Consider the following 16715-nt stretch of genomic DNA (forward strand, 5'->3'; position numbering starts at 1 on the left):
GGTTTTTAAAAAAAAAAATAAGGCATTTTTCATTTCTCAAAACTAAAATTTTGTTAGAAATTTAACCAAGCAGGACTGAACACCAAAGAGTAAAATTTGAATTAAAATTATTTTTTATCTTTTACAAGAGTTTTTCACCTATACGGGGACACACTGTAGAGTTCGAAGATTTAAAAACGAAATTATATACAAATTTACACCAAATCTTTTGGGCATTGTCATTTTTTATGCAAATCTTGATTGATAGTTTGAGTCTTTTAGGTACTAGATTAGAAACCATTTTTTGATAAAATAAATAATTTCAAAGGAGGAGAAGATTGGTCTTGCATTGACATTTAAGTTTATAATTACAGTTATTTGATAAAATATCAATGCTGTTTGAAACGTCGTGCAATACATAATAAAAATTGTTAATAACTATTAAGACATGTTTAATTTCTATTACTAGAAATATTGATTTCTTAATGAATCTTTTCTTTATTTTTCTAAATAACATTAAGAGTATTTATAGTGTGTAGCGATCAAGTTAATTAATATGAAACTATTATGTTGCTTGCCGCTTCTACTTTGTGCATCTTGCTTTCATACACAAATAAATTAGAGACAAAAACAAATAATTAGTTTGAATAAAAAAATTCAAGCAGTATTTTCAGCAAATACAAATAAGGTTTGACTTATCAAGATTAGAGAATTTAACATAACTTTTTCAAAAATTATATTTAGACTTTTAAAACCTTTTATCTACACCTAAATGGTGTACCCATTTACCCATTTTACCAAATTATGCACTACACACTTGTACGCTGGATGATAAACAAAATATAAATGAAAGTTTGGCTCGCTAAATACAATATATAAATAAATTGTATCTTCAAGCAACAAATCTTTTCCAAAATATCTAATTCCACTTTGATGGAATTTCGTTTAATTCATTTTTTGTTTTCAATTATACTAAGTTTGTGCTTCCATTGGTGACTTTCAGCACTTTACATATTTAAGAATTATGAAACATTCCAATGAGATAAAACTGATCATCGCATCACTATTCACTAGAAAAATGGAGTAAAATTATTTAATTTATTTTTGTTGTTCGTACTGTTTTTTTTTAAATTTAGTACTTAATGTTTTAGATCACTTATAATGAATATACATTTACAAGTACATTTTAATCCCTAAAAAAGCAACATTTAAAAATACTGCTACTTTAACAAGGACGAAGAAAAAAAGGAGAGATCTGCATAGTTTACCTTGGAAAATGTAAATATCAAAATAAATCTCGCTAAGTGCGTCAATGCGATCCAGTCGCTACTATTAGAGCCGTCCAGTTATTTATAGGGTCCAAGTGCACAAGATCGCTGATAGTTTTACAGTTATTTAGGTATATCTCGAAATGGTGTTCACAAGTAGAGAGATGATATCTCAATATTTCCGGTTAGGTCCAAGATGGCGAGTTGGCTTTATGCATGGATTGTTTTTAGAGCGTATGCAAATTGTGCGTATGAGAAACGTTAGAATTTAGAAACTTGCTTGATTGCAGCGGGCGTGAGAGACGCAGGTGGTCACTGATCGAATATTCAACAGAAAAAATGAACATTTTGGAGGGTGCATTAGCATAAGTTCCGAGTAATTCCGAATTAATTTATTATCCGCTCGTACATCCCACAAAAATACAAATGTAAAAGTTAGTTGTCGGTAACGTCTTGTATATCAATGGTAAAAGCGGTGACATTTTGACATATGTTGATTAATATTAATATCAGGAAAGCCCATCCTGTCGAAGCCGTTCCAACACCTTTCAACGAAGCTAACACCATCAGACACATCTTCCTCTTTAATTCAACAATAACGAATTCATTTCTGGTCCGCTTTGTACGGATGTAGATCGGCACTCACTCGCATATCCCACGATACCACAATTGCCTTCTTCCTCGCCCGACTCTTAATTAACCGTAAAAAACACTCTCGTGTCAGTTTTTCTAAATATTCCAGCGGAAGTGGAGCTTTTGCAATTTTAATTATACAGTTACGCCGATTTGGGTTAAATTCTCCTCCTATCTGCAGTCAATTAGAAAATTTACAATTTTCGCACAAGAGATTTCGACGCGAGATCAGACGGCCAACCTCACATGTCGATAAAACGCATCAACACTTGAACATTGGATGTTTTAAACATTATATGACGCTTGGCCGCTCTTCCGAAAATTCGCGCCTCAAAATTACATCGAGAAATGACAAGTCCAGAATTAATTTATTGACAATGCGAAATAAAGAACATCGTGATCTACGTATGTGGACAGCATGGGATTTTAATGCGGCGGTTCTCTGCAGTTCTTTCTGTTGCAGTAGGAATAGACTTTAGTAAATTTCGAAGTCGGCGATCGGCTTTAGAGATATTTAAGGAGACCGCCGGCCAAATGGATAATTTATTATTGTAAACTTCCAGTCAAAGTTTCTACATAATCATGCTGCATCTGTAATTTGTTGGAGACGCGGTGACATTCTAAATTATATTGTAAGATTCATTATTAGATTTGACTGCTCCGAAACATTTTTTATTACTTGCAGTTTTTTATTTTATGTATTTCATTGAATACCATCGGCTGTTGCCTTATAATCATCACTGAGGACGTAAAAACAATTCAAATTCCAGAGCAATAAACAAACTCGGTTAATTTTTTGTATTATTTATATAAACAAGCAGCGATCTACCTAAATACAAAAACTATCCTCCTATAGTTATTTAATTATCAAGTGCAAAATTCAAATTTTTACCTTCGAATTAAAAAGTACAGTTAGAGACACAGGATCCTTTTCTGTCAATACAAAAATTTGTGGTCTAAACCAATCTTTATTGTCAACATGACATATTTAAACGCCAATTTTTTTAAGTTTATACTTCGTATTCACGTCAATAAATGACACGTTAAAGTCGATCCCTTTAAAGTATGTACATACCTAAAGCCCATTTTAGAGATTATGTCAGTAGATTTACAGACCTGTTCGTAATTCTGTGTTCCTGACTATACCATAATAAGTTGATTTTTTCATTTTTATTTAAATCAAAGTGCTTGGATATCTGTCAATTTTTAAAACCCCAAAAATGTTGTGAAATTTCAGAGTGTCATTTGAATATTATTAAGTATCACTTCTTTGAAAATTGCAATCTTGCCAGTATGGCAGGTTTGGAACAGCTTGCTAAGCTTGACCAAATAATATTACGTATGAACAACGAATCATCAGAAACCCAGTATAAAATTTCTATGGAAAATAGTGCAGGTCAAAAACTTTTTTACCTTGGCAAAGTCTCCGGTCGTTTTAAACAAAACTTCTCATTCAAACTTTTCAACTTGAAAATTATAGATAATTTCAAAAATGAAGTAATTGATCTACAACGTCCTCGATCGTGTTGTTCGTGCAGCTGGGGCCTATCCTTAGAGATTTTAGCTCCACCTGACAGATTTGTGGGAAAAATTGAAGAAAAATGTAGTTTTTGTAGCACAAAATTTGGAATTAGAGATGCAACTGGCAAAAACGTTTTTACAATAAAAGGGCCCGTTTGTAAATGCTCTTCTAAAAATATCAAATTTAAAGTACTTTCGGCTGATGGGAAGACACAAGTAGGAATAATATCTAACCAAGCAGATACTAAATGTCTGAAATTATCATTTCTTAAAAATATGGATGCAGAAATGAAAGCTGTAATGGTAGCAGCTAGCTTGTTAATTTATGCTATGGTTTTCGAAGTGAATATAGATCAATTATGGCAAAATTGATACCCTCATGGATACTATGTTCCTTCCTAATCCTGTTGTAATATAAAATGCTTTTTTTTAGATTCAAATGACTTAATTTTTTTGTATTGTTTCAAATTCAATGTTTTTTCTTAAATAATACAGGGTGTTTCACACAACTTTACGAGGCTTGCGCCTAATGTACGCACCCAAATATACAAAATTCACAAAACATTGGACACAAAAAATACACATTTAATTATTTAATTTTTGAAAACCCATGACAGTAGTTGTCAAACTAATCACTGTTTCATTGACAGTCACAAACTGCAGTTTTTCAGAAACAATTATCATTTGTTTTATCAAGAGATGGCATGAATATGATTCTAGTTTATCTATCTTAATCACTAACTAACAAAAAACGTTGTAATAATCAAAGGGTGAACAAACTAGAGAAGGTTTTTTCAAATTTTTCAAAATTTGTAATCGAGTATATACCAGGTGAATAAAAAGTATGGAACGAAGCGTTTTTCTCGTAAACTAACCACTTTACAAAAAAAATAATTAGTGTAGCGTAAAGTCAAATTAAAATGTGACCATTTATCAAGAATAACATTTTTCGAAATTTTTTTTTGTTTTTAAGTTCTGGAAAAAAAATTTTTTTTTAAATGGCAACCCACTATGGTAATTTTTTTAATTAAAGATTATGATCTAAAAATGACCTCTAATTAAACAGAATTGTTTTCTAGTCAGTACTTTTTTTTAATAAATTGTTAAAGTTGCGTTCCGAGCCCATCACGAAGATTTTCCGAACTTGAACGAGGGAGTCGTTTCTTGACTTTGGTCGTTGGAGAGCCCGGTTTTTGGTGCAGGTGCTTTGGGGTGGTTCCGGATGGATCAATAAATGTAAAAAGAAATCATTTTCTTCTATTTTTAGTCCATTCGAAACCACGGACAGGACTATTTTCTGTCAATACAAAACTTGTGGTCTTTATTGTCAACATGACATCTTTAAATACCAAATTTTTAAGTGTATAAAGTCCATTTTTTTAAGCAATTGTCAAAGTGATATTGTCATGATGGTATCAGTCACTAGATATTTGATGTTATTACGTTTTCAACGCAAGCAACATGTCAGCTATTTTGTAATGAAGGCGCTTGCTTTAATGAAGCCGCAATTACTTTTAAAAAATAAAAAATACAACGTAAAGAATGCAGAAAATGGTGAAGGTGGAATTGGTTGGTACACTGGCGGACACGGAATTTTGGACGATTTGTCATTCGACTGACATAAAAATGTAAAACGGGCCTTAGGCAACTAACCTCACTTTCGGTTTTTGTAATTTTTGTCCTGGTAGCCAGAGAAAAGATTACACCAAATAAAAACCCGTATTGCTGGCATTCTTATTTCGGAAAATCGACGCCAAAAATAAATTTCAACTTAAAACTTTCAAATTTTAGTTTCAAACGTTAATCATAACGACAATAAAGCGTGGATTATATTGATATTTTTTGAACTGACATTTTGATGTCCAAAATTCCGTGTCCGCCAGTGTGTTAGAGTTACAGAAATATTTCTGTGAAGTTGAGGGTGGCAGGAATACGCTACCCAAAACAGAGGCCGTTTAGAACGAAACTATTTATCTCATATTCACGTCAATAAATGCCACGTAAAAATCGATCCCTCTGTTAAACTGTTAAAGCGAGGTTAATAAAGTGAAGTCCATTTTAGAGATGATGTCAGTAGATTGACAGTCATGTCCGTGTTCCTGACTGCACTATAAGATGATTTTATCAACTTTATTTAAAGTGCGTTAGACATCTGACAATTTTTGAAACGCCAAAATTTTGTGAAATTTTAGAGTGTCATTTAAATATTATTAAGTATCACTTCTTTGTAAATTGAAATCTTGCCAGTATGGCAGGTTTGGAACAGCTTGCTAAGCTTGACCAATTAATATTACGTATGAACGACGAATCATCAGAAACCCAGTATAAAATTTCTATGGAAAATAGTGCAGGTCAAAAACTTTTTTACTTTGGCAAAGTCTCCGGTCGTTTCAGACGAAACTTCTCATTAAAACCTTTCAACTTGAAAATTATAGATAATTTCAAAAATGAAGTAATTCATCTTCATCGTCCGTGTTGTTCTTGCAGCTGGGGCCTATCCTTAGAGGTTTTAGCTCCACCTGGTACATTTGTGGGAAAAATTGAAGAGAAATGTAGTTTTTGTAGCACAAAATTTGGAATTAGAGATGAAACTGGTAAAAAAGTTTTTACAATAAAAGGACCGATTTGTATATGCTCCTGTAGAAATATCAAATTTAAAGTACTTTCGGCTGATGGGAAGACACAAGTAGGAATAATATCCAACCAAGCGGATACTAAATGTCTGAGATTATCATTTCTTAAAAATATGGATGTGGGAATGAAGGCTGTAATGGTAGCAGCTAGCTTGTTAATTTTTGCTATGGTTTTTGACATAGATATAGATCAATTATGGCAAAATTGGTACCCTCAAGGATACTACTATGTTCCTAATCCTGTAGTAATATAAATTGCCTTTTTTTAAATTCAAATAACTTATTTTTTTGTATTATTTCAAATTCAGTGTTACATCTTAAATAATATATTAAATAAAATGATTAAGAAACTACAATTCTGAAAAAAAGGTAATGTTTTTCTGATTGTATTATTTTATTATGTAGCCACACCTAACAAAAAAAATTCTCCCAAAATCATGTCCTCAAAGTAGTCACAGCTACTCATAAATGTTTTTTTTTGCATACTCTCCCGAAAATAGCTGTTTTAGGGACTCATTTGAGTCCTTAAAATGAGCCTTTTCTGGACTGAATAAAATTAGTAGGTAAAATGGTCACTTTATGTACCCCAAAAACAGTTTTTCCGGACGAAAAACTCAATTTGGTTACTATGGTCGCGAAATTTTTTTAATTAATTAATAAGGGGTGTGAATTTGTTTTTTTAAGAACTGTAACAAAAAAATCTTGTATGTAACACGTTCCTAAAACGTTTTTGCGGACTTATCAGCTACTCCAGACTCGGTTTCGCCTCGACAGCAACGATTTGTTCGCAAAAACTGTATTTTAGGTACTTGTAACAAAAATAACTATTTTTATTTTGTGTATGCGATATTATAGTGATACGTATAATTTACCTAGGTATTGATTGAAATTTTGAACAGATCCTGTTTCGATCAACCGATTTAAACAATCTTAATGTTGATGAAAAAGTGAAGATTTTATCTGATAAATTATTCATATAAAAAATTAGATATTAGAATTATTTTTCCATGTTTTTACAACATAAAAAACATGATTCAATTATAGGATATAAAAAAATTTATAGAGTTCAATGGTTAATCATTCATCATATTTCTATTGGTCCTTAGGATTTTTTTATATTTGGATTTTGTCTAAGAGCCTAACCTATGAATAAAGAATACGAAAATCTTGCATTCAAAACAAATTGTTCAAGAAGTCATGAACAAGGCCTGACAGATATTTCACTACGACGGTGTGAGATCTATGTAAACAATGTTGTTAGATATACATCGTGTCATTTTAACCATTATTTTGTCACTTTTCATAATGTTTTTTCTGTATAAAATAGTGAAGTATTTTGGCTCTAAATTTGTCAGTAGACTCCAGTTATTACACAGATTCTTCTGTTACACACAAATCAAATGTTTTTGTCAACTTTAAAAACATGTGCTATCTAAGCGGCACATTAGATTTAAATTTCATAGGTGACTTGATGCACAATCATTTATAAGGACTCTTAGGTATAGTGACGCTTAAATTGTAGGTTTTATACCTTTACCTTCTGTTAAAAAATTATAAACGTGTAGTAACATGTAATAAATCTTTAATCTCATTAAACATCAAAAAATATCATTTAATGTCTTTCAGTTGGAGTAGGTGGGTTAGATATCTGTCAATTTTCACAACCCCAAAAATTTTTGAAATGTCAGTCTCATTTAAATATTAACAACTGCTTCATTGAAAATCAAAGATCTTGCCAGTATGGCAAATCTGGATCAACTTGCTAGGGTTGACCAGTTGATAATGCGCATGGAAGACCAGTCATCTGAGACCCGTTATAAAATTATTGTGGAAAATAGTGCAGGCCAAAAACTCTTTTACCCTGGCAAAGTCTCCGGTCGTTTTAGCCGCAACATTTACCTCTCATTTCAAGCTTTCAATCTAAAAATTTTAGATAATTTCAAAAATGAAGTGATTCATCTACACCGTCCTGCATTGTGTTCTTCGCTTAGCTGCGGTTTATTCTTAGACCTATACATTTTAGCACCGCCTGACACATTTGTAGGAAAAATTGAAGAAAAATGTAGACTTTGTGGCCCAAAATTCGGGATTAAAGATGCAAGTGGCAAAAAGTTGTTCACAATAAAAGGACCGTTTTGTATATGTTGTCCTAAAAATATCGAATTCAAAATACTATCGGCTGATGGAAAGACACAAGTGGGAATAATTTCCAAACAAGCACACACTAAATGTCTGAGGATATCCTTTCCTAAGGATATGGATGTAAGAATGAAGGCAGTTATGGTAGGAGCTTGCTTTTTAATTTTGGCTGCGTTCTCCAACGTAAACATAGATCGATTATGGCAATACCATTATTCTTAAGGTAAATGAATTTTTACTTTGGTATGTAAACATTATTAGTGAGTATAACTTAGTTACTGATTGTGAAATTGCTCTTGGCCGATAACGTCATCGCAACTTAAGCTTTTGTAAATGCTGTTACAATATTTGGATTACTGGTAAATATCTGTAAACATTTTTTTTAACAAACAATCTTTAAATTTCAACAATTTCTGAAATGAACAGTACACCTACAGTAATCACATTGTTTTAATATTTGCTTTTAAATTATTTTCTTTAAATGCAAAAACAATAGTTTATGGTTTTCTTTAATTAATTTACTAAAGTTTTGCCTTTTCTTATATTTTGCGATTTCATATTAAACTATGAGCTAACCAAATATTTAATTATACAAATTAAAAAAAATACACCAATTGCTTTTTGTATTTATTTTATTATTATGAGATAATGAATGAATTTCAAATGAAAGATTTTAACCTGATTTTTTAGTTACTTTGTGCTCTTCCTAAACATATATTGATTGTTAAAGTAGAAAAATAAAAGATAAAAGACGTGGATTTAATCTTTTTTACCGTTCTTCTTTACACTTTATAACGGAAAAGCCTTATTCTAAATGAAAAATAAGTGCTTTGTAATTAGAATAAACCAGAAGTAGGAAATTAATTTATTATATAAAAAATATTCCCACGAATCGCTGAAAAATGCATGACTTTTATCAGATTTTCATTCAGAAAAATGAATATGTAATGTAAACATTCCAGCTATAATTGCGTCATTTTCAGGATGTAAAAGCGGTAAACATGAATGACGAAAGTGGAGACTCATTCGGGATTAAGTGATTTTTTTGAGAGGTTTGTTTGTGTGTATTGGTCGAGGAGAATGAATAAAATAGGTGTGTAATTAAATAATGATATATTTCCCAATGATGACGTAATAACACTAAGTATTTACAATTGAATAGCCGATAACTAGAGTAGGTACTATCATACATAATTTACAAACTTTGGTTTTTTGTAAGAAATCTCTTTCACATAATTAAATAGGTATATAAACAGCTTAACCTTAGATCCTATTTAAGTTTCTGTGAACAAATATTGGTAAAACACTGAGATAAAAGTTTTCATAATAATATTAAGTGACGTGTCTCGCGCTGATTGTCATTGTTTATTTATTGTCTCGACTTGATACAAAAATAGCCAGTCTTAAATAATATTGTACAAAACATATAATCATCTCTATGCATACAATAATTTACACTAAACATAGGGTAAAATTTACACCAACTTTGTATATAATATCATGATAAGGCACTCTGCGAAAGTAACAATTAACACAAAGAGAATAAAGATCTCGTCGGAGTATTTAAAGCATCTGTTTGCGCACCACTAAAATTATTACAAAACCGTAAATTTAATAACCTAATCCGAAATGGAAAATTAAACATCACACTTGTGTACAGTGGAATTTACTCTAATCCGAAATTTTTAGGTTAAATTATCTTCTTGACGTCAACAATTCAACAACAACTGGCCATAAAACAACAATTCGAATAAAACTAAACTCTCAAATTGCACTGTCAGTTACTGTAGCACGTCTTCCGGACGTCCGCCAGAATCTCACTGAAATCGTCATCGTTCTTCGCGACCACGCCGTTCTGACCGATATCGTACACCTCGGGGTAGTGCCCCAACAAGGGCTCAGGCTTAACACTCGTGTTAGGCAAAATCACAGACGTATGCTGGGCTTGGAAATTGTAAGTCACGTTCGAATTGATATTGTCGTTCCTGTGGTAATTGTGATTCGAATCGATCATATTTGATTCGGTATTGCCAAACTTGAGGTACTTGTCGAACTCTCGAGTGTCAACATCGCTGTCCACGTCACTCCTCTCTTCCTGACCCATGTATGACTGTACTAGGGTACTACTGGAGTACTGCGGTTGGTACGACTCGTCCAAACCCCCGGATTTATAACTGTTCATATTTTCATTCACAACGTCGGATTTGAGAGGACTTTGATAAGTTAGGAACGTGTCTGGCTTGGTTTGGTCTTGTTCATACCCAGTGTTGGTATTAGAGTAGTACTGTTGCATCGATGTGTTATAGTAATGTAAATTCGTGTTATTGGCAACCGTGTTGAGATTGTTTTGGTTAGTACCCAAAAGTTGTTGGTCTTGGGACGTAGCCACGGGTGGGTAGAACGTTCCAGTGACCACATGCCCCTGTTCGACTGAACTCTTATTAGCACTCATCACATACATCCCATTAGCCATTGGTACCGAAGTGATCGGTTGGATGTTAGTATAATTGGTACTATTAGGTCTGTAGTTTTGTACTCTCGTGTTGTAGCTCTGTTGTGCCGGATTAGTTAAATTACTTGTATGTTGTATACTTGACACTCTTTTTTCCTCAAACTGTTCATGCTCCATTGGACTCAGTTCTGGTGTAGGAAGAGACGCATCTTCTCGTGGGCTATCTTTGCTACATTCCTGCGGACTATTTGGTCCTTTCTTCGGCTCGGGACTATGTGTGGGAGACGCATCTGGCGTTTGTATCGAATAAGGACTTTTCTGGTAGTTCTGGTACCCCACATAGTTGTACTGATTGTGGTACTTGTAAGTATCCGGACTATATCTCTTCTCCTGTGATTGGAACTCGGCAGTCCCAGGACTAGGAAAGTCCATTGCGTAGCTATTCTGTTGTTGGATATTCGGCGAAAGACTCGCGTTTGGAATGTACCCCGCGTACCTCGGCGACATGTTGGGTAAACTCGGACTGGGTAAGGAAGTGCCGACGCGAGGACCTCCGGCACCGGAAGTGGCCCTCTGCTTGTTGTGTTTCCGCCGTCGAGGTCTGTACTTGTAGTTGGGGTGTTCAGTCATGTGAATCACTCTCAGTCGTTCGGCTTCTTCGACGAAAGGCCGTCTGTCTTGCGGCGTCAAAGAGCGCCACTTCTTGCCTGCAAACAAAAAAGTTTTTCAGAAATGTCGTTCATTCATGGGTCTGGACGCGTGGGTGGACGTGGACCAATAGCAGCGCCGAAAAGACGGGCTAGTTAATGAGAAAATATGACCGGTGAGATGACAAATGCGTCGTTAAGGGGACTATTCATTGTCGCGGCCAAATTCGGTTTTTATTTTGATCGGAGCGAGAGGATGTGTTTAAACACCTCGGTGAGAATATAAATTAATTGCTCATCATGTTTATGCATGCGATAATTAAGAGAGCAATTTATTAGTACAGTTTCGCTAGAGTACTGCGCCTCGTATAACAATCTGATATCTCACATCGTTATCTGCTGATTTATCATTTATTAAGGATTAATACTGGTCGGTGTTGTTTACTAATTTTACACTATCTGCACGGATCTGCTTTGCAGATCTCGCGTGAAATTTGATTTATGAGCGCTCAAAACGAATATTTATGGACTAAACGGCCAGTTTATTTTCCTCGTTGATCACTTAATTTAGAAGAACATCAGATAAATAACCACTTGAATTGTATTTTTTGTATACGCTCCCAAAAATGGCTATTTTGCGGACTTATTTGAGTCCCCAAAATGAGTCTTTTCCGGACTCAATAAAATAGTACGCAAAATGGTTATTTTAGACACTCAATGAGTCCGTAAAAACAGTTTTTGCGGAGTAAAAAATAAAATTGGTTACTATGGTAACGAAATTTTTTAATTAGTAAGAGGTGTGAATTCGTGTTTTGGAAGCTTTAACAAAAATATCTTGTATGCACCACGTACGCAAAAGGTTTTAGGTGACTCCTCTCAATAATTACGATTCGTCCCCTAAAACCCTACTTTGTGTACTTGATACATAAATAACCATTTTACAAACGCGAATATCAGTTAATTTTTAATCAAAAAATTGAAATTTACCTCATTTAATGGTTTTGTAATCAAGTCAAACGTTTTATAATTTCAAGCTTGATTGACAAGTTTGAAATACTTCAAGTTTCAAAGTATCTAAGTGCTCGGAATGTGACTCTCAACTATTTTGTTATTTCATTTTAAAACAAGTAACTTTACGTGTTGCAATATGTGTTCACCTCACCTTAGAAAATAACTGAATTGTCTAAGTATAAACTTTCACAAAAATCTAAATTTCGTTTATTAATCGCTGAAATGATATGAATGAGTTATAAGATCTTCAAGGGGGTAGCAGCAAGACAATATGCAGATTTCAAAAATGGTAGCTTAAGTAAGAGCTAAGAGTAGCTATGAAAACAAAGCACCTGTGTTATTTTATTTTCAGTGGGCTACTTTGTATAAAAAAAAATAATTCTAATGAAAAAGCCTCTTTCACAGTTGGTTCGGAACAATATTGTAAAAGAAACAGACAAAATATTTCATAACATAGCGGTTCAAATATCGGTTATCTTCAAATGAAGAATGTTGAAATTAATTACTGAAGGGCTGAAATTGATCATACTCTTGTTGTACATATACGATATTTTGTACGTTTCAAAAGATAAAAATTCAGTAAATTAATAAAGTCAATACATAATAAAAGAAAGCTTTCAGTAATAATTTCGGAAAGCATGTGAAAATTTGTTTTGTTATCTAATAAAAAACTGCGCACATTTTGATAAGTATATCCAGAACTGGAGTTGATGGCGATTCGTATGGAACCATTATATTATTAACCTTAAACGACATACTCGTAGGTCCATATTCTTAAAAAACTGCAACTAATTGGAGAAAGCTTCGTCGTCAAAAACATTATTTCTGGACGCTAACATTTTTGCAAAATTTTTTAGTGATGAAAGATAAAAAAAGAAATATTTTCATAACAGTGAGCATCTAATAAGGTAAATATTACGCTCTGCATGAATAGCTACCTGCAATGCAGCTAATGTTAAAATATTTGCAAAGACGGGTATGACATTAAATTTTTGTTGAGGCACCCCAAAATAAATGCCGTAGAAACATGTCACAATATTAAAAAATGTAATTTGCAGTCAATTGTGGGAGTTTTTGGGTAATGAAAAGCTTATAAAATGCTTTGAGAGATAAATAAAAACCATCAATATATTATGTATTTGTGTATTCATATTAAGTAGACATTAAATTAACTGTACATCCGGTGCAAAAATCTGCAAAATTTTAAGAAAACTATGGGACTACAATTTACAGTTACGTTTAATATTCAAGAAGTGTGACCATTTACTTGACCCATTCCGGAAGTCAATTTTCAAGAAATGTTCCAAAAATTTTAAGAATTCCGTGTTCAGGTCGTGCGAGAAGCTAAAATCGGTAATAAAACCCAAGTACTTTTTTCACTAAAAAAGACTTTTAGTCTTAAATGAAATTCAAATGTATTCTAATTAAGACTTGGCCACGAGTAAATGTACGTTGTTGTATGTTTATGTAAAAATGCCAAGCGTGAATCAGCGAAACTAGAACCAGTAAGTTTTAGTTTAGAACGGACACGTGTTTCGTGATTCCAACTGACATCATCGGAAGTAAGTGCTAAAGCGCCGACAGGAATATTTTTCCGGTTGGGGCATTCGGGAATGTGTTTTTCGGCCGCGGTTATTCCAAAGTCGAGTTTTGAATCAATATGTATGAATTTTGGCATGGCATTTTCGCGGTAGCTATATGAATATTCTCTAGTTCTTAGAACGGTGGGTTTTAGTTATGCTAAGTTGTGATAAAGCGTCTTTCGACGATCTTGTCGGCCGTCCCATTCCGTGCATCGTTAACAATTCACAATTTGGTCTAGCCTTCGAGTCATCGACTTGACCAGACCACTAGAAAAAAATAGTTATGTATTAACTGTACATCAGTTCGGCTTAAAAAGTATGTTCCACCAACACGGTTTTGAAAGCATGAATTATTAATACCAATCATGCACTGCTCGTCATTCCCTGTTGCTGTCTGGATGACAGTGTTTTGTTTAGGGTGCGGCACTTGTTCTTGTCATAATCGTTCCTCGTCGTTCTTTAACGACGAAAATAAAGTTACGGTCCGCCTCGGGCCTCACAATTTTTAATTATAACCGAAAAAACGGGTGGCTTCCGAGTGTCACGTTTCAGAATTACGGCCAATAAACGACAGTCTTTACCCAATAAAAGTCGCCTTTTCGAGCTCTTGGTGCGTTGTGTGTCAGTGTGATCACCCGCAGGTATGCTACCTAACTAAGGTGGCGCCGTGCCGCGCGCAGAGTATTAACCAGACCCCCCGGGGACTTCCCGCATCAATCAATTGAAAAAGCGGCCGGATTCTGGGGGCGACGCAGGTCCTCCGGCTTCGCGCGCGACGCAACCATCCAAGATCGGCCCTATTTTTTCGTCTCGGGGAATCAATAAGTCGGAGGTGGAGATGCGAAGAGAGATAGGGCCTAAACATGCTGTATGAAGCGAATATAAGCTGGTCCGGCATACGCCTTTAGATAGATAAGTGGTATAACTATGTTCGAGCATGATTAATTATTAAGGGGCGTGATTGGTGATTGACAGTGCGATTGCAACGCTGCGGGTGGCCGGTCAACCAACTAATACGGCACGGCTTCACAGAACTCGTGGTAGTCGGGCCTTAAAGGATTTCTAGAGCGACAATTTTTTTTAAAGATGAGACCGCAACTTTTTTTTCCGATTAGTCATGATGCGAAGGGAGGAAGAGATAGAAAGCGTCCAAATCGGAACGTTACGGATTTAGCCGGTAAATCCGCTTCACGAAAAAATTAACTTAATTATTCTATGAGGTCAAGAGGTGAAAAAGACACATTTTTCATGTAGGTTGGGCAAGTTTGGCACAGATTACGATATTAAAACTGTATGAACAAGTTGTGTGTCTGATTATACATGACTGTAATATCTAATTGTATACACATAGTACATACATACACAACTAAATAAGCTTATACATGTAGAAGTCAGTTAGGAAAATTAGTCATCACTAGGACGTAGCATCTTTGTAATAAATGCTATCTTGAGTATCTTGGTATTTACACCAATGACTGCAAGTCATTTTTAGAAAAATTATCTACTATTTCGTTCAAAGTTTCTAAAGCATTCTGTATATCCGATCTGATCATCGTAAGTTGCCTCTAGGAAAAATTATTGCATTTGATGATTAGTGTGGTAATAATAAACTTTAGATATTTATACAACCTTAATGGCCTGAAGAAATTTTCTACATGTTTTATTTTTATTATTTTAAACATAATTATGTAAACTGTTAATATGTAGTTGCCCTGTATACTTTATAGTCAATTATTAGTTAATGTTGTCTTTTTTGTTGTGTAAAATGATTCATACTAAGTGACCTTTTAACTACCTACTTATTTCTTTAAAGATTTCTGATTGACATTGCATATTATTTCTATAAAAAGTTAAAAAATAAAAATCTTAAACATTCCAGAAAAATGTAAAAACAAAATTTATAACATTTTCAGAATCCAGGACTATATTATTATTTATTGTCTGAAAATTGGGTAGGTATACCTATTGCAAACTTTTTTATTTCAAATAATCTTGTAGTTTAGAAAAAGTAGTAAAAGTAGTAAACGACCAAGTTAACTACAATACTGTAGTACAAAAGATGATTCGTAAAAACTTTGTTTCTTGTAAGGATTTGGAAAGATTTCTTAGATTTTCAAGGATTTTTGAGGATATATTAGACTCTATCTCCCCAGAAAATTATGGCAATGTTTATTCCGACTTTAATTGTTATATTGATAACACCCATTTATAAACGCTCTGTGTTTGTGCCTAATAATTTAATTTATAAAATTATAGGGTGATTCAAAACTGTCGGACCAACTCTCGAATGGTGACTTTCAACTAAGTAGGTATAAAAACGCAGGTGTTTTTCTGACAATTGACAATTTCCTTAACGATACAACATGATTTTCTCGTAATCATCATAATTATTATACAATACTGACAATTTACAAATTATCATGTAGGCACCTTATAGCTCGTTTGTTTCGAATATTGTCGGATTTTATTTATTGTTGAATTTGATAGCTTGTTAAATGATTTGTACCATACCATACAAATTAGTTATTTTTTAACAGGTATTTCTTTAATGTTGCAAGATCTGCCGTTTACGCTAACTAAATTCAAGAATACTTCATCTGAATGTCCAAAAACTTAAGATGATGCTTTGCGAAAAAGTGTTGTTTTTGGTCAACTTTAGCGACAGATATCTAACAAATTATAAAAGATACAACTTTGATTTTTTCTATATTAATGTTGACATCTTACTACTACTACTTACTACTAATCATTTACCAAATTTTATTAATGCACATAAATATACAACTAACATAAATCGTAAATCGAAAAGTTTTTTGTTTTTTTTTATTAAGTCAATCTTGAGAACCACA

At 33.5% G+C, this 16715-nt stretch overlaps 4 protein-coding genes across 5 annotated transcripts in view; 3 read left to right on the top strand and 1 right to left on the bottom strand.

Moving 5' to 3' along the window:
• Nucleotides 1-3091: 3091 nt before the first annotated feature.
• On the top strand, nucleotides 3092-3778 carry LOC123011411 (phospholipid scramblase 2-like). The gene has a single exon (XM_044408826.1). The coding sequence runs from the start codon at nucleotides 3174-3176 to the stop codon at nucleotides 3771-3773; it is 600 nt and encodes a 199-aa protein (XP_044264761.1). The 5' UTR covers nucleotides 3092-3173; the 3' UTR covers nucleotides 3774-3778.
• A 1785-nt stretch (nucleotides 3779-5563) lies between these two features.
• Nucleotides 5564-6385, top strand: LOC123011368 (phospholipid scramblase 2-like). Its single transcript, XM_044408767.1, has one exon. It carries the CDS (start codon nucleotides 5650-5652, stop codon nucleotides 6286-6288), a length of 639 nt encoding a protein of 212 aa, XP_044264702.1. The 5' UTR covers nucleotides 5564-5649; the 3' UTR covers nucleotides 6289-6385.
• Nucleotides 6386-7710: 1325 nt separating this feature from the next.
• Nucleotides 7711-9279, top strand: LOC123011476 (phospholipid scramblase 1-like). 2 transcript variants are annotated; one of them, XR_006413147.1, is made up of 3 exons: nucleotides 7711-8396; nucleotides 8449-8532; nucleotides 9157-9205. XR_006413147.1 is itself a non-coding variant. In XM_044408923.1 (2 exons), exon 1 carries the CDS (start codon nucleotides 7775-7777, stop codon nucleotides 8393-8395), a length of 621 nt encoding a protein of 206 aa, XP_044264858.1. In that variant the 5' UTR covers nucleotides 7711-7774; the 3' UTR covers nucleotide 8396; nucleotides 9157-9279. The 2 variants fall into 2 exon arrangements, 1 of the variants encoding a protein (XP_044264858.1); XM_044408923.1 differs by lacking the exon at nucleotides 8449-8532 and having other exon boundaries at nucleotides 9157-9279.
• Nucleotides 9272-16715, bottom strand: part of LOC123011475 (putative transcription factor SOX-15) — a 39515-nt gene continuing 32071 nt past the window's right edge. Inside the window, exon 3 of the mRNA XM_044408922.1 lies at nucleotides 9272-11332. Within this exon, the coding sequence (XP_044264857.1) occupies nucleotides 9951-11332 (1382 nt within the window). The 3' untranslated portion in view covers nucleotides 9272-9950. The remainder of the gene's footprint in view (nucleotides 11333-16715) is intronic.

The sequence above is a fragment of the Tribolium madens genome, unplaced genomic scaffold, assembly GCF_015345945.1.
Source record: "Tribolium madens isolate multiple individuals breed KSU strain unplaced genomic scaffold, Tmad_KSU_1.1 Scaffold_91;HRSCAF=231;Tcas5.2_LG7, whole genome shotgun sequence".
In the NCBI taxonomy this organism is placed as follows: Eukaryota; Metazoa; Arthropoda; class Insecta; order Coleoptera; family Tenebrionidae; genus Tribolium; species Tribolium madens.